The 27,459-nt window shown below is 31.0% G+C and overlaps 1 protein-coding gene across 1 annotated transcript; it reads right to left on the reverse strand.

The window, feature by feature from the left end:
* Nucleotides 1-12,941: 12,941 nt before the first annotated feature.
* On the reverse strand, nt 12,942-17,154 carry LOC134692264 (uncharacterized). Its single transcript, XM_063552715.1, has 2 exons — nt 17,083-17,154; nt 12,942-14,647 (listed from the first exon to the last, which is right to left on the reverse strand). The coding sequence occupies exon 2, from the start codon at nt 14,640-14,642 to the stop codon at nt 12,942-12,944; it is 1,701 nt and encodes a 566-aa protein (XP_063408785.1). The 5' UTR covers nt 14,643-14,647; nt 17,083-17,154.
* Between the last annotated feature and the right edge of the window lie 10,305 nt (nt 17,155-27,459).

Here is a 27,459-nt window from a genome sequence, read left to right on the forward strand (position 1 = left end):
ATCAAAATAAATATTTTACTGGGTGAAATTGTTTAGGACATTAAAGTAAGCGTGCAATCTCTTAGATGATTTCTGTCATTTTCAAATCTTTGATACCGTACAGCACCAGCAGGATGACCAATCTCTCAAGGGTAGTATATATAATCACTCATTTGTTATGGTTCATTATTCATAGGATGTGAACATTTACCAACTGACTTTAATATCTTAAATTCTTCAGATTAACAAGTTAACTGTATTAAACATGAAAAGTCTCTGGATATGCAGTGGGGCATGTATATTTCAACTTTCTAAAGTGTTGAAATCATATTAATGATATTTCTTAGGATAGATGGAGAACTGTAAAAGGTGTGTGTATTCTAAAATCATTATAAATATGTATAATTAATTTGTTGAATTATTACAAAGTTATCGATTAAAAAAGAATATTTAATGTTTCAATTAACAATTTCAAACTTGACAAATACAGGAGAAACAATCCATACACTCTGGTAAAAAAAAACAGGTGAGGAGTTGCCATCATCCTCAACAAATTAGCCAAACAATAACGTATTGAGTACAATCCAGTCATTGAAAGAATAATAACAGTTAGACTGAATACGAAACCTTTGTTTTATGATATAAAGTGATGTAAAAATTCATGAAAACTACATTTAGTCTATATGTGTCTATTAAAAATTAAAATAACTCTATTAAGTAATTTTATTATTTTTAGAAACAAAAATTACTTATGTAAGTAACTTAAAAAAATAACTTGTTTAAGGAACGCCCCTGACTGATTAAGGGTCTTTCATTGCGTTGGCATTCACACACACAAAATAATACACTTGGAGATTTTATAAAACATTTCCACATTGAAATGAAATTGAATTTTATTATAATTATCAACCTGTAGATATAGAAATATATATAAGCTTCGAAATAAAGCAAGATCATATATGAATCAGGAAGGACCAGAACCATAAATTGCACTTCCTAGTATGATTTTATCATTTATCAGTTATATATGTTTTATGTTTTTATTTATGATAATTTGTATTTGCATATATATAATATTTGTACTGATGAGCATCATTTGCTCAAAGTAATAAAGAATTGAATTGATTAGAAAATTAAACTCCACAAAACACTTATAAAACTTTAAAATTTTAATCAAACTTAAATGAATTGAGATCTTTTGATTCAGTCTGTATACAAATGGTCAAGTTAAATAACAATCTATATTTTTTCATTAAATGCCTATTTTGTCCATTTATCTTCTTGCATGTGTCAAATATTCATATTTCAGAAAAAAACCAAAAAAAATTCGATGTGATATTTCATGTATTCAGGGTGTTCTCAAAGCAGAATAAAACTGAAAAATATCATGAACCAAAATCAGTTCCATCAGCTTCAAAACTAAGAACATGGGAGGTCATGATGAAACTCAAGGCGATATAATATTCATCTTACAGTATATGTGCTTAATTTATCCAATCGAAAAATATTTGAAAATATTTAGAGACTATCACTTACTAATTAATACATTCATTTATGCCTAGTATGTCCAGCTTGTGTTTTTTCATTTTTCTTAAGATGATGGCTTGTTTTCAAAAAGTCTCTTTTAAATTTGATGCTAGCATTAAAGATACCTTGCGTGTGAATAGCTTCCAGTTGGCTTTTCACTATTTCATTCATATGCGCAGAATTCTGCTGGTATTCTGATATTACGAGACAATGTGTTTTTTTTTTCGTATCGTTGTTTCCGTAATCAAAAGCTGTTCGTCGAGTAGTGGAGACTTAACCCTAGCTCAACTTCCAACATGTTTGAGAATGGTTATTTTTTTTTATGGTTTTCCACGATAGATGCCTTCCAAGGCTAACGAGTTTGAACTATCCGTTGAATGCATTTTCGAGTTTTCTTCTCTTAGAAAAAAATGCCGTAACCATGGTGGAACCCTCTTCTTATTTAGATTAGATCCACTGCATTTAATTTAATATTAACTCTTTATCTGACATTTAGACATAAGTACGCCTCAGTATTTAAAATCTGTGTTTAGTATCATGCAGCATGCTCATTTAACTAAAATTCAATGAACACATAATTGTTCACATCATTTTAACATGACTAGGATTTCCAGTGTGTGAATTCTTTTTAAATATTCTCTGGAAGCCATAACATTACATATATAAACAAGTGTATTATATAAATGATTACTTAGATAGTCAAAAACAACTGTACATATGTACAACCTTGTGTAATCAGTTTTTCAATAAAACTGTTATCAAGTCACTTAAACGGATGCCACATGTGGAGCTAAATCTGCTTACCCTTCCGGAGCACCTGATATCCCCCCCCCCCCCCAGTTTTTGGAGAAGTTCGTGTTGCTAAGTCTTTAGTTTTCTATGTTGTGTAATGTGTATTATTTTTTTTTCTGTTTGTATTTTTCATTTTCAACAAAGGCGTTGTCAGTTAATATTCGATCTATGAGTTTGACTGTCCCTCTGGTATCTTTCGCCCCTCTTTTAAAAGCAAATTTGGCAAAAAAAACAACCTTAAGCTTGGAACTAGGAGGAGACTATCTTTTTTCAATTATTGCGTTTTTTTGTATGGACTTTTAAAACTAATTCATAAATACTTTTAAAAAAAGTCAGAGTTACCTCACTTTGCATGTGTTTTTTTTTTAACTTTTTAAAAGCGAAATTTTCAATTATTACATTATTCGAAAATCTCAAAATGAAACAACAATCTGGTAAAGTTTATATGCTATCATTTATATCATTAGTTCTCATACAAAATAATTTAGTAATGAGCCTTGTCCTCGAAAAAATAGAAGTAATGGTTGGTTCAGTACTGATACCATATGTGGCATAAATTAACTTAGTGATACAAAGCGTCTATAAATATTGTTGTTTTTTGTCCTTTATGTTACGTTTTTCATTTAAGCAAGTAGTCAAAAGGTAAGATACACAATTATTTATTTTGAGTTTTATTAAATACTAAAATATAAAATGCTTATTACTAAATTATTCACATTTAGAACATACAAATTCATTTAGCCTTGTTTCAATTGATTTTTTATTATTTCAACAAATGTTGTATCATACAAATTTTATTTTATATATGGAATCGGAAGAATTTGATAAAACGAGATATATATATATTGCAAAGAAATGTAATTGACACGAAGGAGCTATAATTTAACACTACAAGGACCTTTTTTTTATCGTCTGGTATCTAATTGTAACAAAAGCTAAGTTTAATCATGATTTATAGAGTTCATAACTGTATACATTTCTTTCATCGCACTTCATTATATTTTTGTAATGAATAATGCACAATAAATGCAATCAAAGTCATAGCAATATAATTGTAAAGCCTTATCATGCAATAAACATCGATGCTTTAATGTTATATGATATATCAATATAACTTATTGTTGATGTACCGCTTACTTGCAAGGTTGCCAAAAAAATTGGAATCATATAAAAAAAGGTTTTGATTTCCAATCATTGTTTATGACTTTAAGGACCGGATTGATCTTGGTTTGCTATTTTTTCACAATTGTATCATAAAAACAATTCATACAATCATAAATTCAAATCTCTGCAAATCAATTTTAAAATATTTAGTGTGAACTTTGTTATTCAATTTCATATTTTTCAGTTTTTCTAGCAATAGTAAATTGTTTAAAATAAAGCAGTATTTGTATATTTGAAATGTTTTTATTTGGGAATATGGGAATATCAAAACCTCTAAAAACTTTTTTAAGTCGGTACCTAACACTACAGGGAGATAACTCTGTAAAATCAGCATAACGTTTTAATTACATTGTGTATTAAAGCGAATATTAAGCTTCTCAATGATCAAAAATGGAGTTGGTCAAACTACTATATAACAAGTGTATTTTTTTTGACAAAATAGTTGGTTCAAAATTATTAAAATTTATATATTTTTGATTAAAGGTCAAAGTAAATATTTTGACAAAATTTTATGAAAATTAAACGATCTAAACTAATTTTAATGAAAGTGTTGGGTACCACCTTAAATAGTTTCAAAGTATCTACCTATATCAGCCAGATATACGATAAATAACTCATCATAAATACCATGGTTAAACTTTTCGCGTTTCGTCTAAAATGGCTCATCAGTGATTATAATCATTAGGTATTCTTTTTATAGTTGGTTCATTGCCAACCATGCCATATCCCTTCAATACAAGTATGAGTGCCCGACTAAAACAGACTATGAGGATTGTAAACTATTCATTCAATTCAATTCAAAGCTTTATTTATAGTCGGCATGTCACATAGCAAATAAACGTAAGCTCTCTGAGCTTTTATAACCGACAAATGCATATATTCACATAACAATCATACACAATACAAATATTAAAACATAAAAGACATACAACATACATTTCATGCACATTTAGGTTGCACTATTTAAATACTATATTATACACATGCATAAGCACCAAAAGCAAACATAAAAACTAAAGCACAGCATTCACAAATTATAAAAAGCTGAGCAAACATTCACAAGAAGCAGCACTATTATATTTCAAGCTGTAACATAAAATAAATAAAACTAAGCACATGCATTGCAATGGCATGAGTTGCCATTCCATGAGTTTATTAGACACTTGAATTGGGTAAAAGATGTTTCAGTTCTAAAGTGGTTTGGCAACTCATTCTATAGTTTGGCAGCAGAATATCTGAAAGATTTCAAGCCATACCTTGTTCTTACGTCAGGTATTTCAGCTAAATTTTGGTATCTGAAAGAATATTTAGTTTTTTTAATATTTATAAGGTCATGGAGGTACACTGGATTTTCATGATTGACTGTTCTAAAGACCATTATTGCCATGGTTCTTAGGCGTCTTACTTTAAGTGATGGCATTTTTGATTTTAAAAGTAAGTCTTCGTATGTGCTATTGTGATTCTGGTAAATGAAGCGAAGTGCGCTTTCTTGTTCTTATTCAATTTTTGTAGTGTTGGCCTCGCTGCAGAAATGCCAGGACAATGAGCAGAAATTAAAGTTTGACATGATAAAGGAGTGATATATTGTTAATTTTCCAAGTTTGTTTAAGTATTTCCAAGACTTTTTAATACATTTAGTTGTCTGGATGCTTTTTTGCAGATGTTTGATATATGCGTGTTGCAATTTAGTTCAAAGTCAATGGTGATGCCTAATAGTTTGACCTCTTCTTCACATTTTATTTTGTTACCTGCTAGATCAAATGTAATGTTTTTGCCCATTGTTTTTTTGCCAATTGCCAATGCTTGAAATTTTTCAGGGTTTGCCTTCATTTGATTGGAAGAAAACCATTCTATCAGAGCCAAACTGTCTTTTTCAAGTGTGGAGATGACGATGTCTATATCTCTATTTGCATAAGATAATGTGTTGTCATCAGCATAATTGTAAAGTGAACTGTTTGTAGTGAAGTGAAATATGTCATTAATGAAAATGTTAAACAGTATAGGACCTAGAATAGAACCTTGTGGTAATCATTTGTATATGTTTTGCTAATTGCTCAGACTAGAGCCAACTCGAACACATTGTTTCCTGTTAGATAAGTAACTTTTAATGAGTTTTAATAAGGAAGTTGAAAGACCATATGCTTCAAGCTTAAGCAGTAGAAGATCGTGAGGGAGACAATCGAAAGCCTTAGAAAGATCCATTAGAATTGAGCCAAAAAACTTATTTATTAAACTTATTGCAGTTTATGTTTGGAATATGCTAATATAATGTTGAAATCGAATTTTTAATAAAAAGAGTAATAATAAGTATATTTTCTCCCTGAGAGACATATATCAGAAAAAAAAACTTATTTAACAACAACGACATACATGTTTAACATTAAAAGTCTGATTAACAGCAATCTAATGAAATATATTTACATAGTATGCTTATAATCTAATCAAGTTATAGTATTTTGAATTGTGAATTAAGATGTAGTAATGTAGTCTATATAGTGTGCTATAAGGGTAATTTTGTAATAATCTGAACAATTTTTAAAATAAAAATATATCCCAAGTTTTTTTCTTTGTGTATAGTTGAATTGTACTCCTTAACATATGTGATAACTCTTAACATGTTTTTAATTAATATATTTACCTCTTTCCTCTACTCATTTGTTTTGCTTCTCCAGGTTGATTGAAACCATGTACCTAACCATACTGACAAAGTAAACGGTCTCTCTCGTTTTAGAGCTATCTATTATAAAATCTGTTTAATATACGTATCATGTGTCCAAGCTTTAACAAGATTATAAATATTAACACGTGCCGTTCTACTTTCTATTCATGATTATTTTATCTTTTTCTGACTAATACACACTATCAACAAATTCATTGACTGATGAAATAATCCTAGCTCAATTGCCTGATCCGTGTTAGCATATCATAGAGACATGATCTGTATTTAAAATTAAAATTAAGAATGGAAATGGGAAATGTGTCAAAAAGACAACAACCCGACCAAAGAGAAGCCAAAAGTCTAAAGCCACTAATGGGTCTTCATTACATGCTCTTGATTTTTGTTTTCGCTACATTATAAGAAACAAACATTTTTCTATATATATATAAAAAAAAAGCCCTGCATTAACGTACCAACAGATGCTGCTGACATGTTTCTAGAGGTATGTACTTCATTTTGATGGTATTTGAAACATGCTACACAAACATGGATTTGAATTAGTCCCTTTTGTCAGTTGGAGGACATTGAGTTCTTCCGTGATTTTTTAGCGCGGTTAGTGCTCCTCGATTGTTAGTTTTCTATATATTGTTGATTGTCATATTTTTTTAAACACAAACATACAATACTTAAGTATCTTCTTCTTTAGTTTGTATATTCCACCAGTATATTGGTGCACCCCACAGTGGGTAAATTTTCATTAATGCAATGTATCGTCACATTAGAGGATAATCTTATCAATAAGTATTTACATAGAAAAATCGAATGTTAACATTTGAATTCAGGGCCTAAGAAATTATGTACACTCTTGATGTTTCTGAGTATATAATAAATGGTATGAGTTTATGATAACTGTTCTGATTTTATAATCAGTGTTCTGAGTTTATAATCAATAATCTTCCACAATAAGCGAGAAGCAAAGTTTTCTTGAGCAATCCTATATTCCAATAAGTATCATGGTATATATGACAAATCATATCCAGACTGTTATATATTATGCAAATTGGGAATAACATAAATGTGATATGCATTAAGATATGTGTTATACATATCAACTGTAAATGTAAACTAATAGTTTCCAAGTTATTTGAATATCTACCACAATTATTCTTCCAGACCTTTTACGATGGATTAAATACAGACATAAATACACGAATACACAGAGCAAAATTTGCCACTCTTTATAATAAGACTGATTGTATTTATCCAGGAGATAACACATGGGTATTTATATATATAATGAAAGTATACATATTTTTCAAATTAGATTTCCTGGTCTTATTCATTAGTTTCTTGAACAACGATATATTTAAGAGAGCTACATACTTTGTATTAATACATTTGTTTCTTTTTAATTGTATTTCTCTAAACCTCAGAATATAATGAAACTCATCTGTTTAATAATATTACTCACGTCTATATACTAACGTTTTTATTCTGAGCGTTAGTGAGAAATAAAATTAAAGAAAATGATAAAGTCGTCTATATACTATACGTTTGTTATCCTGAGGGTTAGCGAGGGATGAAATTAACGAAAATGAAAGTCCAAGCCATGTGTTAATTTACAACAGATATATTGGTTGCATGAATTATTTCTTCAATCATATATGCAATACTAAAGTATCATTGTATTTAAGACAACGCAAATCGAGACCTTTCTATTCATATGCGTACTGGATGGAAATTGTACAGTTCATAAATGTGATGTGTATTAAGATCAATGTCATACGTTTTCTATGTGGCAGTTGTATATGAAATATAAAAAAAAAATATATACATAAATGTCTATAATTTATTCTTCTTTCAGCCATAAAAAAACATAACAAAAAAACAATAAAACTCTAATAATGCCACTATTCATTTGTATACAGCTTGGTTCAAGCCCGGAGAGTACACATTGGATTTCATATATATATTGAAGGTAAAAACATTTTTCAATCTTCTAGGTCCTATTCATTGAAAATCGATATGTTTTAGCGAACTACACTGTTGTTTTGCCAAGATATTTGTTTATTTTTATTGGCATATCTTAACACCGCAGAATATAATGAAAATTATCTTTTGAATCACACTTACAAGTTCGTCTATTTTCAAACGTGTGGGGTTTATCATAGGTTATATTTAATCAAAATATGAATTTGTCATAACACTTCAACGTTATCTTGAAAAAATATTTCAAAAATTAAAATGTACAGGTTTTTTTATCTTTTTACTTTATTTATCTGTTGTTCGCAGAATATTACATCTCTCGTAACTTAACATTGCAACGGTGTTTTACAGTTTAAATTGGCGTATAAATATCGTATTGTGTTGAAAAAAACAAAAAATATGTGTAGTTTGGTTCTGCTGCTTAATTTGAGGGTTTTTTTGTAATGCATTTTTCTGTCTTTTTGACTGCGTGTGTTTTTACACGCATTCTGTTTGTTGTTGAAAGATTAATAAATCGATTTAATAGTTAACCTGTTTTAGCTAGGGTTCTTCAACCTATGCCAACATTTGAAAAATATATACTGAAACTATGCCTACAAACAAAATCCAATAGCCGCCCCTTCCTACAAAAAACTTGTGGGTTTCCGACATGCAAACACTCATAAATGCGCCACAAGTATGGACTCTCATTTTTTTAAATACCATTTCGTATTTAAAAAGGAAATTATAAAAGGCAACACTCTATCTTTTGTATTTGCTAACAAAAATTCTTATACTTACAGGTTGTTTTTTATTCTGCTACGGCATACATGGCATATCTTATCGTAAATAACTTATGGTGATTATTTTGAAACTATGACTATAAAGGTCACCTTAGAAATAAAGCAATCTTTCAATTTTATTTGACTGAAATGCAGCATAATATGATATATACAAATAATATGATGAGGATAATATAAATATAAAAAATCACTCTCAATGAATGCTATATTTACTGCAAAAGCAAAATAAACTATCTGTTCATTGAAGTTGAATAACTGGGATCTGTTGTTTGACTTGTCAAATGATTTACTCTAACGCATAGTTAAATAATAATCATTTGATTAGCTAACGAAATGATAATCTGTTGCTGAGTATATTTTAATCATTGCATTAACTAAGCGCGTTTTTTTTAAACTTTTAATCACTTGTTTAAGCTAAGAATTAACACCCATAATGCAAATTTCCCCTTAATGCACTTGAGCAAGCACCTTAACCTCTTGCCAACTGCATACACAATGGAGAATATATCAAACCTAAAGAAGCTGCCAAGACTGAGTAAAACCAACTTTTCCCAGTTGGAAGAAAACATCCTGCAAACAGAGGTGGAAATATTATACTGTAATCAAAGAAAAACACAGTACCAGTACAACTAACCTGGAAAAAATAGCGTATGGAACAGCATAACCAACAAGATAAATGCTCTTGGTGTTGCCAACAGTACCCAGAAGGAGGCGAGGGACAAATGGAGGAACTTAACAGTAAATGCTAAGTCGGTCTCCATAGATCATAGGAGAGAGATAAATAAAACAGGTGGAGGTCCAGCCCAACGAAACCATCTTCACGTGTTGAAAGGGTTGTCAACATGCTACATGATACAACAAGCTTTTCTGGAATACAGGGAGGAATTGAAACTGCAAGCTTTAAATGCTTTCCTGCAGGTATGTTTTTGATCCTATTTTATTTATTTTATTGAAATCAACCTCTAATATAAAAAAGAATATATGGTATGATTGCCAATGAGACAACTATCCACAAAAGACCAATATGACACAAACATTAACAATTATAGGTTACCGTACGGCCTTCAACAGTGATCAAAGCCCATACCGCATATAGTCAGCTATAAAAGGCCCCGATTAGACAATGTAAAACAATTCAAGCGAGAAAACTAACGGCCTTATTTATGTAAAAAAATGAGCGAAAAACAAATATGTAACACATAAACAAACGACAACCACTGAATTACAGGCTCCTGATATCTTTTTAAGATTACATTTCCTCTAAAAAGAAACTTAAAATGTATGAGACCGACTTTCTCCGACTATCGTCTGCTCTCCCTTTCTGTGAAATTCCTTTTGATACTTTGCTAAAAATAGAATCCAACAATAAATATGTACTACAACGCTAATGACTTATGTGCAGGAAAGAATGCACAACAAAATAAAACAGCACAGTGAAATTTTAAGGTTGTAAACCTTTTACTATCTACATATTGATAATCTATATATTAAGCAATATATCAACGAATCGAAACAATTGATTATATCCATTGAAAATTTAGGAAAATATAAAATGATTGTTTTAATATAAAAACATTTTTTTTTTATATTACATTCTGGAAAACATGTTCGCCTCCCCACAACAGAAAAACCATTAGCAACAATACTTTTCCCATACAAATTAAAACTAGAGGCTCTAAAGAGCCTGTGTCGCTCACCTTGGTATATGTGAATTAAACAAAGGAAGCAGACAGTTCATGACATAATTGTGTTTAGGTGATTGTGATGTGTTTGTACATCTTACTTTACTGAACATTCTTGCTGCTTACAATTAACTCTATCTATAATGAAGTTGTCCATGTAGTTTCAGTGGACAATGTTAGTAAAAATTTACAAATTTTATGAAAATTGTTAAAAATTGATTATATGGGACAATAACTTTTTAGGGGGTCAATTGACCATTTTGGTCATTTGACTTATTTTTTAGTCTTAAATTGCTGAACATTATTGCTCTCTACAGTTTATCTCTATCTATAATAATATTCAAGATAATAACCCAAAAACAGCAAAATTTCCTTAAAATTACCAATTTAGGGGCAGCAAACTAACAACGAGTTGTCCAATTCATCTAAAAATTTCAGGGCAGATAGATCTTGACCAGATGAAAAATTTAACCTCATGTCAGACTTGCTCTAAATGCTTTGGTTTTTGAGTTATAAGCCAAAAACTGCATTTTACCCCTATGTTCTATTTATAGCCGTAGTGGCCATCTTGGTTGGTTTGCCAGGTCACAAAACACAATTTTTAAACAATACACCCTAATTATGGTTCTGGCTATGTTTGGTAAAATTAGGCCCAGTAGTTTCAGAGGAGAAGATTTTTGTAAAAGTTAACTAAGATTTACAAAAAATGGTTAAAAATTGACTATAAAAGGCAATTACTCCTAAAGGGGTCAACTGACCATTTTGGTCATGTTGACTTATTTGTTAATCTTACTTTGCTGAACATTATTGCTGTTTACAATTTATCTCTATCTATAATAATATTCAAGATAATAACCAAAAACAGTAATATTTCCTTGAAATTACCAATTTAGGAGCAGCAACCCAACAATGGGTTGTCTGATTCATCTGAAATTTCAGGGCAGATTGATCTTCACCTGATAAACAATTTTACCCCATGTCAGATTTGCTCTAAATGCTTTGGTTTTTGAGTTATAAGCCAAAAACTGCATTTTACCCATATGTTCTATTTTTAGCCATGGCGGCCATCTTGGTTGGTTGGCTGGATCAAAAAACACAAATTGTAAACTAAATACATCAATGATGATTGAGGCCAAGTTTGGTTTAATTTGGCCTAGTAGTTTCAGAGGAGAAGATTTTTGTAAAGGTTAACGCCGGACGACGGACCACGACGGACGACGGACGCCAAGTGATGAGAAAAGCTCACTTGGCCCTTCGGGCCCGTCGAGCTAAAAAAACCAACCATGATAATTTTGATAAGCAACATTAAATTGAGACTACATACTTATAATTTTAAATTTTGATATAAAACATAAATCTACAAAACACTTTAAGAAAATTAGACTAAGCAAAAGTAACACAAATAAGTTCTTGGTTTTTAACTCTCCTGCTCCACACATGTTACACTTATAAAATTTGTATTTTTATTGTTTTCAACTCATTGATATTTTCAGCAAATGAGGAAATCCGACGATAATGAAATTGAAAATACTATTATAGAAATACATAACTTGAGATGTTTTCATTATCACGAATATTTTCATGTTTAATTTTTCATAGTATTATTATTTGTATGTAACATTTCCAGAAAGGACAATGACTGCCCCCATTAATAAATACATTCAATAATTTCAGAATTTACAGTATATGTATGTACAACTAAATTATGGTTCCATCGACACATTGGGGAAGCCTGCTTTTTCAAAGAAACCATTTTAGTTGCACTCCATTTATCCGGCATACAAGGCCATTTGATGAACTATAATAAATGCTCCAGTAAATTTGGTTAAAACCGTCGACACAGTAGCTTTGTCATGGCCCATAGTGTCACCTATAACGTGAAGATGTGAGCAACTGGAAGAAACACTCCTCAACACCCAGTACTGTGCACCTTGAAGTTGTGCTTTATAGATCATCTCTGAGCAAGTCTGAAATGTATTCAATGCTCTCTTTTCCAAACCTAAATCTAAGGCGCAACTGCTCATCCGAAAAATTCATTTGTAGAGGGTCTTGACTCCTAAAATCTCTCTCTTTTCTAGGCAAAGGTTCTAAATGCCATTGGACAACATCCACCATGTTGAATTTAATGAGTTGATTAATATTAAACGCAACAATTGTAGATGTTTTAGTTGAATTACAATTTAATCAAGTTATTAAAGTTAATCACAAGTTGAACAACAAACTAATCGCTTGATTAAATTTAATCACATGATAAAAAAAAATTTAACGCAGTGTTACAAACAAGTCAAACAACGGACCCCTGGTGTGTTAATAGAAGAACAACGGTGAATGAATGCTACAACTTGTTAGTTACTGCATAGTGTTCAAATGTTATAACTGAACATCATATATAAATACCTGACCATCACAATCATTACAAACTAACAACTGTTTCCTTTTATCACTAAAATGAATGCAATATGGATGATTCATTCCACTACTTTTGTCTAGGATACGTTTGCATTGTTGTCCGTCTGATGATATCACAGTGATACCATCATTATAATAATCAGCAGCAAACACTACATCGTTTAATCCACATGTGATACCATACACTCTCGTTAGTAAATCATGTGTTACTTTCCATCGAATGCTGCCTTGTCTATCACAACATATAACACTTCTTTCTCGCCAGATCGGATAATAAATCTGATCAGAACTTCCTACGCACAGATGTGATGTTGATCGGCTTTCGAATTGAATGTTTGATATCTGTGTCCCCGATACTGATATAATGCTGATACCTTTAATTCCATAACGTAGGAATAGTTTGCCGTCTTTGTATACTATTCCCCATACCTTTTCTGGGGACTCGAATATTGTGTTTAATTGCTCGTTCTTAGTATTCAACGTACAAATTTTCTGTTCATTGAAAAAAGAAATTGCAATCAGATCTTTATCTATATAGGTAATGTCGAAAGGTTCCCATTGCAGTTTAAATTTTTTAATAAGACTTCCACTTAAGTTGTACATTAGAATTGTTTTGTCTGTCTCATTTACCAACAGTATTTCCCCACCAGGTAAAATCTCACACCCGGTCAATCTGATTTTCTCACTCTGAACTTTAAACGAAGTATTTTTCTTTAATGTAATTGAGTGTATGTCTGTAACATATTCTCGTCTTTTGCTGGGTAATATTATTAGCGCCTGCTTTTCTGTGGTTACTTCTGTGCAAACTGAACTGTCAAATGTTTTGATGGAAATTTTACCCCAACTGTTGATGTCCTTTTGAAACGATTTGAGACCATCTGATACTTTAAATTGTACATCAACTGTTTTCATTTCAGGTTTAATTTTTATATCTTTGATATAAGAAAGTTCTTTTTCAACATCCTTTTCGATTTCACGTAGAGCCAAAAATACTTGCAAATCTGTAGCATGACTTTTCATCTGATTAATGTTGTTAATGGCTATTTCAACGAGTTTTATTTTACTATCTATTACAGAAATGAAACTTTGAATTGTTGTCTTGACCTCGTTCTGCTTGTCTTTTAAGTTTTTGTTCATTTCTAATTCCAGAGCGTCCAGATGACAGCTGATCTGTTTCCTGAAATCTGCTATTTCTTTCTGGTAAGTTGTAGTTTTCTCGTCAATATGTTTTACGTTACTTCTTTTTTCGTCCCTTATCTTTTGAAAAATGCTTTGAATTTCAGATAAATTGTGCTCGATATTCGTTACAGATGACGATGTTTTGATATTTTGTACAACATCTCGAAGCGAATCGATCTCACATTTTTTGTGATCTTCTTTCACACATTTGACACAACATGGCGACACATGGTTGGTACAATAAAATTCATATTTCTCTTCGTGTACACTGCAGTGGTGTTTGATTTCCAGTGCAGATCGCGGAAGATTTAAATAGTCTCTAATTGATATTGTTTTATGATTCTTTGTTAGTTTCCTACGGGTGTGAAGATCATCACATTCGATACAAATAGCTTCCTCACATTCGGAACACCACGATGATGCTGGTTTAGAGATATTCTGGAGTTGGCAGACATCACATAAGGATACTGCAGTTGCCATCATACCTGCTAAAATGAAAGAACTATTATATAGTAACCGAAACAATTTCACTCTTTTAAAAACAACAAAATTATGGAGTGCTTACGATAATTTGATATATTAGGCATGAACTGTAGGTCTGCGTTTACCATTGAACTCCTGGATATTGTATCCTGTATAAATATATAGTTTGTATGTTAAACGTTATAAAATACGTTTGTTCACTATGTTAGTTAAACCTGCCTGTTTCTGTGTTTAGATCAGACCTGCACGTAAATAAGGTGTGTTCACATCAAACGCCATGTACAGTAAACTAGTTTTGTTCACACTTGTAAACTATGGCCGTGTTCACATTGACCTAAATTCGGTGTTGTGTTAATGTAACTCACACGTAAACTAAACACAATTGCGTTCCCATTGATAAAACTCAATGTTTACATGTAGTTTAAATCATGTTTTACCTACACACAGTCGATAGTCAATGTAGGCCTTGTGTAGGTTAAGTGTACACAAAACTAGGCATTTAGGACATTAGTTTTATCGTGTATCGTGGTTTTTTTCACGCCCTCCACAAAAAATGAAGTAAATAGTTGCTGCCTAATTCATTTGAAAAGGTCTTCCCGAATCGACTTGACATACACAGAAATATTCGCCTCTGGTCTTTACTCAAAAAACGGTTCACGCATAAATGCATGACTAAAAAAAGTGTGAGGTAAATGATGTTTGTCTAGTATCTCAAATCCGTTAAATAACACGTAAAATAAATTAAAAAAAACGTTACCCTATTCCTTTAATTTTAATACTCCTTGGAGAAGAAATACCATTTGAAACGAACAGAAAAGATAAAATGTAGTGATCCCTAATATTTTAATCCTTTTTTTTCGGCTGTAAGCACGCTGTTGCAGCTAACGTTTTCTAATGCGTTATCGAGACATCTCTAGTATATTCAAACTACTACAAATTATAAAAATGACTTTCATAAAGTAGCAACCACTTAACTTAAAAAAAGGGGGAGGGTTATTTTATTTATATCTGAGTCAGATTTTTTTTTCGCGCGTACGTTTTTATTCCTTCTTTTTCGATGCTGGTGATCAAAGACTTTTATTTTCAATATTTAACACTATAATGTATGGGGAAACTCTTGATTCAGCATTTTTTTTATCATCTGTATGACCATTTTTTTTTTTTTTCAAATTGGGGATCGAAATATTTCCACCCCACCCCCCTTTTGAAGACAAATGGTTGTTCCCTTACCGCTAGAAAAAAATTCCAAAAAAATTGAATTCAGTTCTACGTAATGAACATTTAAATGACATGTAGTTTACAAGTGGGAACAAATCTTATGTACAGGTAGCTAAACAAGGTGTATAGATGTGAACAAATGTAATGTGAAACCAGTGTACACTACACTAAACTAATTGTAAACATGTTTACTCTACACGGCGTTTTGTGTGAACACGGCCTATATGTCATTTAAATGCTCATTTCATAGATCGAATTAAAATTTCTCGCACAACTTTTCTAGCAGTTAGGGAACGACGATTTGACTTAAAAAAAAGGGAGGTTTGTGTTTTTCCCTTAAAAATATTCTTATCCCCAATTTGACAAAACAAATTAATATTCTGTCCAAGCAGATGACAAAAAAATGTTCTGAATCCAGATTTTTATCATACCTCATAGTGTTAGATATTGAAGGAAAAAAATGATTGATAGTGTCGAAAGAAATGAATGAAAACGTACTCGCGAAAAAACTCAGAAAAAAACCATAACACATCCCCACCCTTACCCCTAGAAGTTAAATCGTTCTTCATTTGTGAAAGTCATTTTGAAGGAGTTTTTGACATTGACAAAGGAGTGACAACAAGTCGACGTATTGCACAATTATAAAAGGAAACTTATAGAACTATAACAGATCATTAAGGTCGAAAAAATTATAAGAAATTTTCTACGAATCTACGTTTTGTTTACAAGAAGGTCGGACAATTATTGCATATATATATTACGCATATTTTTTTTGTTATGGTTCTAATGCCAAGGTTACCAGGATATTTCACTTTTCAAAAATGAAAACAATACTTTTTCTCTATAAAAATGGACATGGTCCTGTGAGTTATAATTGCATTGAAGGGGGAAAAGTTTAAAGTATGCCTTAGCATTTTAAAAATGGAGGTCAATACTAAATTGTAATAATTTGTTGTGTTTCTTTTGGTAGTTATTAAAGTATACTAAGGCGAGAAACAAAGGAAAATAAGATGTAAAGAAATGTATACATTAATGGGAACAAGAAGACATATGTATACTACTTGGCGTTCACTATATTTGTCTGGAACAAGGTCATTTGTAATAACTTAGAGTATTCACAGAATTCTAGCTCTCACTCGAGCTCGTGTTTAGTTTCATCATCTTAAATATGCTTAAAATCCAAATACCATAGATACAAATGATTAAAGATAAATTTTCTTACCTAACAGATTGTGTTCATGAAGCCGACGATAATAAACGAAAATGTATAGCCGCCCAACAAGGAAGTTCAATACACAAGGAGGTCATGTGATGGCATTTTAATATAACCTGTAAATCTACCTTTATCTACCCTACTTTTCCCTATCGAATATTAGTAAATGGGATTGGTTGCTTTGTTTATGGCTCATAAATACACACCTATCTCAGATTAACCTTTGTTATTGTGTTGATATTAAAGTTCAAATTAAAATTTCAACATAATTATAAACTGGCAGACTTAATTAAATTCGATGCATTTATAAAATCAATTACTGATTTTAAAAAAAATCCAAATATTTTATATATTGTAAATCATACACAAATAATGGTTCACACTTCTTTATTCTAGTTAACACTTTATTTTACATCGAACTGCATATAAAATCCTGATCTGCATATCATGCATGTGTTGTCCATATCACATAAATGCCATTTTATCAAAATCAAAGAAGGGTCAACGTTAATGAGCTTTCAGTGTGCAGATGGTACAGGCAAAATCAAATTTTATGTGATATCGTAAAGCTGCAAATAGGTATACATTATAATAAAAACATTAAAGATAAACTCATCATAGATATCAGGATTACAATTTTATATCTACCCCAGACGCTCGTTTTGTCTACAAAAGACTCTTCACTGAGGCCTTATCACATGTTTAAAGGGCCAAATATAGTACGAAGTTGAAGAGCATTAGAGACTAAAAATTCCTAAAAGTTTTGCCAGCTTAGGTAATCTATTCCTGAGGTAGAAAATCCTGTACTTCAGTTGATGTCGTTTGTTTATGAGTTAAATATTTGTTATTCGCTCTCTTTTTTGTACATTAATAAGGCCTTTAGTTGTCTTGTTTGAATTGTTTTACATTGTCTTTTCGGGACCTTTTATAGCTGACTATGCGGAATGGGCTTTAATCATCGTTGTAAATTTCTGTGTCATTTTTGGTTTCTTGTGGACAGTTGTCTTATTGGCAATCATACCACATCTTTTTTTATGTTTATTACTTCAAAAATTCAAAGTTTTAACAATAAATTTATTCTTATGCACATACCAATGATAATTCAAGTCAACATAGACGTGTGACTACTGGGCTGGTGATATCCATGGGGAAATAAATCTCTTTCCAGCAGTGGCATCGACCGATCGGGACAATCCGGGCAGTTTATTCATATTTTGACACGGGTGTGTACTCAAATCGTTTGAAGGACGTCCTATCAGAATTATTTTGACTCTAATTGGACAACTACGAGAATTCTTTTGGATCGAAGCGCTCTAGGTGGAGGCATTGCATTGCTGTTCCCATAAACAAACGCACTTTTAAATTTGCGTAAAAGAACGGAGCAAACTGAATTAGTTACATGCTTAAACTATTTATAATAAAGTATTAACTTAAAGATAGTTTTGGATGAATCTATATGATAACTAACTTATATGTCTTTTTTTTATATTCGTGTGCGATAGAGTATACGAACCAACGATAAATACTGTTGATTGTAAGCATATCTATATGAGAAAAAATATTAGTTTACATATTATTTTTTATATGAACATCAAAAATAAAAGGAAACTTTTTTTTCATATCTGAACATAGAATTTTGGATTTTGATTTTTTGCACTGTGGGAATAAAATGGCTATATCAAAAATCGGAACAAAAAAATACCTATCCTTCGATTTTCTAAAATTGTACATCCTATTTTCGGGAGTTTTTGATATAGAAATTCGTACAGAACAGGGATGTGTAAGCCAGGGCAAAAGTTTGTTCCCATTTATATGTAGGGGTCTCAATTTTTGATAGGTTTTCCTTGCATGGTCGGTAGATTTAGAAATTGGAAGAGTTTCTGTTTTTGTAAAAATTCATTCAAATGACATGTAATGCTGAATCGAATCCTTAGATGATATAATATCCCTCAAGGAAAAACAGTATGTGTCAATAAATTGTACAATTATAGAGGTTTTTTTCGAAACTGTAGAAGGCGTCATTTTCGTCTGCTTTTATATTACGTCTATTGGTATGCTATAATTATGAGCTGTTTTAAAAGATCCGCCTCCCTTTTTTTTTTACTTTCATACAATAATCTTTGGTACAAAATGTACGTGTTATGAAAAAATTAAGTACTTCTTTCGAGTTGAAATGGAGAACATGCAGTCATCTTTATTTTGTATGTTCCCACTATGGGGGCGTTATCCTCCCTTAAACTTGTTTTTGAAGTACACGGTAGCTATTCGTCTCTCGAAAATACTTATCCACTCAAAATTACTGAAGCATAACAGATATATTTTAAGACATCAATACATTTTTCGGCTGCTTGTGATTTTTTTAGGCAGAATTGCCGGAATCGACCTCAACCGAAGTTGTATCAGTATATAGATCAACGTTGTCACAATTTCCGGCGCCGAAAATGTCTGCGTAAAAGCCATGATCACAGGAGTTTGAAATCCTATCAATAAGGGGGTAAACGTATACCAAAGTCGACTATCACAGTAGAGCTTCTCTTAAAGAGAGAGCCCTTGTTGCAATTGACATCGTACTTAGTTCATTGTTGATCAAGATTCATTTCGTGAATATTATTACCGGCCGCTGTGTGTTTAAAATGAAAAACTTATCTGATTAGGTCATATCGAATTTTTTTCATAATTTTCCTTTACAATTATCGTTATGTTTTTGGTTTTTTTTCTTTTTTTTTTTGGGGGGGGGTTGTAAAAACTGGTGGGGGTGCTCTTTTAATTTTATCAAAGGCATGTATAATTTTTAGGGGCTCATTGTTCTCAATTTCTGATTCGCAGTGATGGTTCAAACTCTTCATGACTTTACTTATTTAAAATCTGCAGTTTCTTATGGCATTAATAAAATTACCATATTATATAAAAAAGAAGTTGTTGTATGATTGCCATTGATACAACTGTCCACAAGAGACCAACATGGCAAATACATTAACAACTATAGGTCACCGTACGGCATCCGACAATGAGCAAAGCCCATACCTCATAGTCAGCTGTAAAAGGCCCCGATATGACAATGTAAAACAATTCGAACGAGAAAACTAACGGCCTTATTTATATTAAAAACCAATGAACGAAAAACAAATATGTAACACATAGACAATCGACAACCACTGAATTAAAGGCTCCAGACTTGGGACAGGCACATTTATAAATAATGTGTCGGGGTTAAACATCATAGCGGGATCCGAACCCTCACCCGAACCTGGGAAACTTGTATAATATTATTATTACACATATATATATGCCTAGGGGGACAACTTTTTGCTATTCTAGATAGGACTAGGTGGTAGGAATTCGAAGAGAATATTGGTATGTTCGTGCTAGTTCTTGTTCGCCCGGGGTCCTTTACCTTTATACCCATTATTTAACCGTTTTTTTGTTTTTTTTTATTCTGTTTTATGTGAGTTATGTGTATGAAGTATGTAAAAGTTTATGCCAATTTTATTTAATAAACTGCATAAACCATAACGTTGGAAATAGTAGGATTTTTTACTAAATTGACTAACTCTTAATTTGCATCCATTGCTCCACATGCTTTCATTTCTAGATATATTTCACTTTTGCATATGGATTACTTTTCATTCCGTCTTGTGTCATGTTTTTATGGGTCTTTTGTGCATGTAGATTACTATACATTATTGGTTCGACTAAATGTTGAAGGCTGTATGGCCATGGCTGTCAGAAATCTAGAATTATTGACCTTTTAGTCTTTTGGAATCTGGTGGAGAGTTATCTCATTGGCAATCATATCCCAACTTCTTATTTATTATTTGAACTGTTATCAATTGCAGTTAAGCAGGGAAACTGAAAGGGAACAGTAGTACGTTTAATAAATAACTTCTGACAAAATACTATTCCACTAAAACAAAATCGATGAAATATTTCAAATGATACAATGTAGCTAGCCATATACACTATTTTTTGTATGTTGTGCATCTCTTTTTTCCTTTCAGTTGCAGGGCTGTGTTGTATGGTTGACTGTATCATATATTTGTAAGTGGTGATATGATATACATGTAGTAATGCAGTGTTGAATACTAGTTCCTCTCTCTCCAAATTGAAAGGGATAGAATAATTAAAAATTATTTCACTAAACTTCAACAACAGGGTTTGAGTGAATGAAATCAATCTAAGCACACTATTGGTTATGCTCATTTTTTCTGCTATTTGGTTGGGTTGGTGTCTCTGAATATCCAAAAGTGAGCTTATTTGATCAAAATCAGCCTTGTGATTCCATTCTTGAAAAACTATCAAGGCAAAATTGAGTTTTATAACATATGGGTAAAAGTCTAATTAACTATGAAAAAAGTCAAATAATTCTGGAATGGTAAAACTTAAATTAGCCCAAAAGTAGAACTGAGCTTTCTTTAAATTACACTCATGCAAAATCAAAGGGAAACACTTGAGTCCAGAGACAAGATCCATTCGTTTGTCAGAAGTATAAAATAGAATGAGGTATCTTATTAATTATACAACAGTGATATTGCTTTGAAAAAAACTAATCATGAAAACAACTGGGTCAATAATCTGATTTGTTTTTACTAAATATTTCACTTGTGCACTTTTTAATGTTGATGAGTCTTGCATATTTAAATATCCTGTTTTTACTACATATTGAACTCTTAGTCAGGTCAAGTTTCATTTATTTAATCCTGCATAAGTTCAACAAAATATGTCTTCTAATAATCACTCGAACCACCTCGGTTACCATACTGTACATGAATATATCTCTCTATTTAAAACAAATTTTATATCAATTGCTGATTCCAGGTCATGGCGTTGTCAGGTTATTTTCTATATATACGTTTGACTCTCCCTCTGGTATCTTTCTTCCCTCTTTCATTGGCTGAAAAAATAATCCAAGAAAAGAAAGTAAAGCGAATTTTGTCTGATCCGTGGTACCTCATCATAGATACCAGAGTTAAACATTTGCCCGTTCGTCTAAAATACTCATCAGTGACGCTCAAAATAAAAAAAAGTTAAAAAGTCCAAAGTAAGTACGAAGTCCTAGCACATCTTAGATTAACACATTGTTATCATTTGTTCTTTTCACAGTTGCTCATTGACAACCATGCCACATCCCTCAAATTATTCAATGGCATAGGATGGTGAATAAATCAATAAAAATGAAAGATCAATATAGATAAGAAAAATTGCCATTCTACCACGAAAAGCGCTTGACTAAAACAGACTATGAGGATGATAATAAGTTATCAAAGGTACCAAAATTATATAAGTTATTGCGCAAAAGGCGTGTTTCTTCTACATAAGACTCGTCAATAACGCTCAATTCACAACTGTTATAAAACAAAACAAGTACAAAGTTGAAGAGCATTGAGTACGGGGTGCCGAATGGGACTCTTGTGGTTTTGTACAAAATTCAATTCTGTCATAACAATATCATTTTTGTCATACAAAACTATGTGCTACAGACTTGTTTTGTGAGAACTTCAATTTTGTGATGACAAAATTCATTTGTGCAGACAAAATTCATTTTTGTCATGACAAAATTCATTTTTGTAGACAAAATTCATATTTGTCATGACAAAAGTCCATTTTGTCTAAAAGGTATGCAAATATAAACATATTTGCATACAAAATTGACTTTTGTTACCTGATATGGAAATTAAATCACAAAAGTCAATTGTGTAAGACAAAATTGACTTTTGTGAGACAAAATTGACATTTGTGAGACAAAATTGACTTTTGTGAGACAAAATTCAATTTTGTGAGACAAAATTCAATTTTGTGAGACAAAATTCAATTTTGTCAATTTTGTCAATTTGGTTGAGACAAAAGTCAATTTTGTTAATTTTGATGAGACAAAAGTCAATTTTGTCAATTTTGTTGAGACAAATATCAATTTTGTCAATTTTGTTGAGACAAAAGTCAATTTTGTCAATTTTGTTGAGACAAAAGTCAATTTTGTCAATTTTGTTAAGACAAAAGTCAATTTTGTTAAGACAAAAGTCAATTTTGTTAATTTTGTTGAGACAAAAGTCAATTTTGTCAATTTTGTTGAGACTAAAGTCAATTTTGTTGAGACAAAAGTCAATTTTGTTAATTTTGTTGAGACGAAAGTCAATTTTGTCAATTTTGTTGAGACAAAAATCAATTTTGTTGAGAAAAAGTCAATTTTGTTAATTTTGTTGAGACAAAAGTCAATTTTGTCAATTTTGTTGAGACAAAAGTCAATTTTGTCAATTTTGTTGAGACATAAGTCAATTTTGTCAATTTTGTTGAGACAAAAGTCAATTTTGTGACGACAAAATTCATTTTTGTGACGACAAAATTCATTTTTGTGACGACAAAGTTCTTTTTAGTGACGACAAAATTCAATTTTGTAACAACATTTGACTTTTATGAGACAAAATTGACTTTCGTGAGACAAAATTTACTTTCGTGAGACAAAAATCAATTTTGTTTAGACAAAATTCAATTTTGTCAATTTTGTTGAGACTAAATTCAATTTTATCAATTTTGTTGAGACAAAATTCAATTTTGTAAATTTTGTTGAGACAAAAGTCAATTTTGTCTCACATTGGTAAATTTTGTCTCACATTGGTCAATTTTGTCTCACAAAAGTCAATTTTGTCAATTTTGTGAGAACTTCAATTTTGTGATGACAAAATTCATTTGTGCAGACAAAATTCATTTTTGTAGACAAAATTCATATTTGTCATGACAAAAGTCCATTTTGTCTAAAAGGTATGCAAATATAAACATATTTGCATACAAAATTGACTTTTGTTACCTGATATGGAAATTAAATCACAAAAGTCAATTTTGTGAGACAAAATTCAATTTTGTGAGACAAAATTCAATTTTGTGAGACAAAATTCAATTTTGTGAGACAAAATTCAATTTTGTCAATTTTGTCAATTTTGTTGAGACAAAAGTCAATTTTGTTAATTTTGATGAGACAAAAGTCAATTTTGTCAATTTTGTTGAGACAAATATCAATTTTGTCAATTTTGTTGAGACAAAAGTCAATTTTGTCAATTTTGTTGAGACAAAAGTCAATTTTGTTAAGACAAAAGTCAATTTTGTTAATTTTGTTGAGACAAAAGTCAATTTTGTCAATTTTGTTGAGACTAAAGTCAATTTTGTTGAGACAAAAGTCAATTTTGTTAATTTTGTTGAGACGAAAGTCAATTTTGTCAATTTTGTTGAGACAAAAATCAATTTTGTTGAGAAAAAGTCAATTTTGTTAATTTTGTTGAGACAAAAGTCAATTTTGTCAATTTTGTTGAGACAAAAGTCAATTTTGTCCATTTTGTTGAGACATAAGTCAATTTTGTCAATTTTGTTGAGACAAAAGTCAATTTTGTGACGACAAAATTCATTTTTGTGACGACAAAGTTCTTTTTAGTGACGACAAAATTCAATTTTGTAACAACATTTGACTTTTATGAGACAAAATTGACTTTCGTGAGACAAAATTTACTTTCGTGAGACAAAAATCAATTTTGTCAATTTTGTTGAGACTAAATTCAATTTTATCAATTTTGTTGAGACAAAATTCAATTTTGTAAATTTTGTTGAGACAAAAGTCAATTTTGTCTCACATTGGTAAATTTTGTCTCACATTGGTCAATTTTGTCTCACAAAAGTCAATTTTGTCAATTTTGTAGAGACAAAAGTCAATTTTGTCAATTTTGTCTCACAAAAGTCAATTTTGTCAATGTTGTTGAGACAAAAGTCAATTTTGTCAATTTTGTTGAGACTAATTTCAATTTTATCAATTTTGTTGAGACAAAATTCAATTTCGTCAATTTTGTCTCACAAAAGTCAATTTTGTCAATTTCGTCTCACAATAGTCAATTTTGTGTAACAAAAGTCGATTTTGTATGCAAATTAGTTCACAGAAACCAAACTAACCTAATTTGAATACAAAATTGACTTTTGTCGCCCAATTTTCAAATTAGGTAACAAAAGTAAAGTCTGTGTAACAAAAATGAATTTTGTCATGACAAAAGTGACTTTTGTCCGCTGATAGATAATTTTGTATGACAAAATTTTAAATTTGTAGTATGATACAAATTTTGTTAAACTAAACTCATTTTTGTGACGCCCCGTATTGAGGACCAAAAATCCCCAAAAGTTGTGCCAAATAAACTAATAAAGAAACTAAATGTATATTTTCCGTTTTGAATATTTTAGTTCAATATTGAAATTGAATTTTTGATACTAGGAGTAATAATAAGTACACTTTGTCCCTAATAATAATATCTCAGAGAAAGATATTTAAAAACAAAGACATACACGCTCTACACTTAAAGACTGATTTACAACCATATAAAAAAACACCAAAGAAATACATACTCACATAGCATGTTAATAGTTTTTTCAAGTTAGTTAAGTATTTTGTATTGTGTTAATGTTTTTTGAGGATAATTTTAATACTCAGAACAATATCTAAAATGAACATATAAAACAATTTTTCTTTTTTTATTGTAATGTTTGATTGTGCTATTAAAATCTGTGATGAGTCTTCTTTACATGTTTTTTTCTAAATAAAATATTAAACCTTTTTTTCTTTCTTATTTGTGATGTTTCTCCATTTGACTGTTGCCACGTTGATTTGATCTAGGTCCCTAACTATAAACTTTGTATCTCGTTTGATACCTATAATGTTTGTTTGTTTTGTTGGCAGATCGTTGTCAATATAATGGAATTTGATGCGACTGTCATACAAGTCAGCGGTTTAGCTCGATTCAAAACGAGGTTTAATCAACCATTTTCTACAAAGATAATGCATGCACCAAGCCAAGAATATGACAGTTTTTGCCGTGGATTAGAGACTTTCCGTTTTGAATTTTCCTCGGAGTGCCGTATTTTTATGATATACGTTTAAGGTGCCTATAATGTCTTTTTGTTTGATGTCAATTAAATGGAATTTGATGCGACTTTCATACAAGTGAGAGGCTTAGCTAGCTGAAAAATCTAACATGAGCAAATGCCTGTACCAAATTAGTCGCAGGTATATTACAGTTCGTTTGATGTGTTTGGGATTTTTCTTTTTTCCATTTTATTGAGGACTTCCCTCTTTGAATTTTTCCCGGAGTTCAGTATTTTTGTTATTTCACTTTGTATACAATCTGTTTAAAAAGCAGATCATATGTCCAAGCTTTTCACACAAGAATATGAAAACGCTCAATTCTACATTGTATTTAAATGAAATTTCGGAATCCTCTGTTTTTGTCTGATTAATACACTTTCAAAACTTGTAAGGCTGAAATGTCATTGACCGAGAAAACAATTCTAGAAAAGAAAGTAAAACGCAGTTTTGTCTGGTCCGTGTTACCAAATCAAGCTTAATTCATAAGGTGCCTTTATTTCCCTATGAAATACACCAAGCCTTATCATTTGTCATCTGCGAAGCAGACATTTCATACCAGCCATCCCAATTATCCTCAGTACATCAGAACTGATGACTTAAAACTTCAGTTTTTGGACTGTTGGTTTAATCGTTACATTGTAAGCATGTTTCGTAAGGTGTATACTTCATTATATGTGGTATTTGATTCATGCTACACAAACATGGATTTGAAATAATCCCTTTTGTCAGTTGGAGCACCCTGAGTTCTTCCCAGATTTTGGCAGGGTTGGTGCTCCTCGATTTTTAGTTTTTTGTATATTTTTTTGTTATTGATGATTGTCTTCACAAGAAACATATTTTTGAATACATACATACACTACTTTAGTATCTTAGCTATCTATAGTAAACATGACAATGCAGATTGATACTTTATATCCTTATGCGTTCTGGATGCAGATTGGGCAATACATAAATTAGATATGCATTTAAATAGATGTTATAAGATAAGATAATGTTTATTAACCAATCATGGTGCCCAAAATTTGAGCTATAAAATCAAATGATTGAATTACAAAATAAAGCACAAAAAATGATTAGAATGATTAAAGTACATTTAGACAACAAAAAACAAAAAAACAACAAAAACAACAAAAACAACACATGAATACACATTTACACTTATTAACCTGTTATACGTGGCAGCTGTATATGTAATATAATAGTTTCTACGTTATTCAAATATATACATAGGTTGTTCTTCCAGACCTTTAACATTTGTTCAAAAAAAATATAAACACACTCATACACAGAGCAAAATATATCCACTCTTTATAATTGGACTGATTGTATTTAGCTAGGAGAGCACACGTTGGAATTCGTATATAAAATGAAGTTACACACATTTTTCGATTCAGGTTTCCTGATCTTATTCACAAGTTCATTGAACATCGACATATTTGTGCGAACTACGCACTTTGTATCAATGTGATATTAATCATAGGTTATTTTTATAAATTTCC

This window comes from Mytilus trossulus, chromosome 12 (genome assembly GCF_036588685.1).
Source record: "Mytilus trossulus isolate FHL-02 chromosome 12, PNRI_Mtr1.1.1.hap1, whole genome shotgun sequence".
Taxonomy (NCBI): Eukaryota; Metazoa; Mollusca; class Bivalvia; order Mytilida; family Mytilidae; genus Mytilus; species Mytilus trossulus.

Coding starts and splice junctions, on each gene's coding strand:
- LOC134692264 (XM_063552715.1), bottom strand. CDS start 14,642: ATGATGGCAACTGCAGTATCCTTATGTGATGTCTGCCAACTCCAGAAT.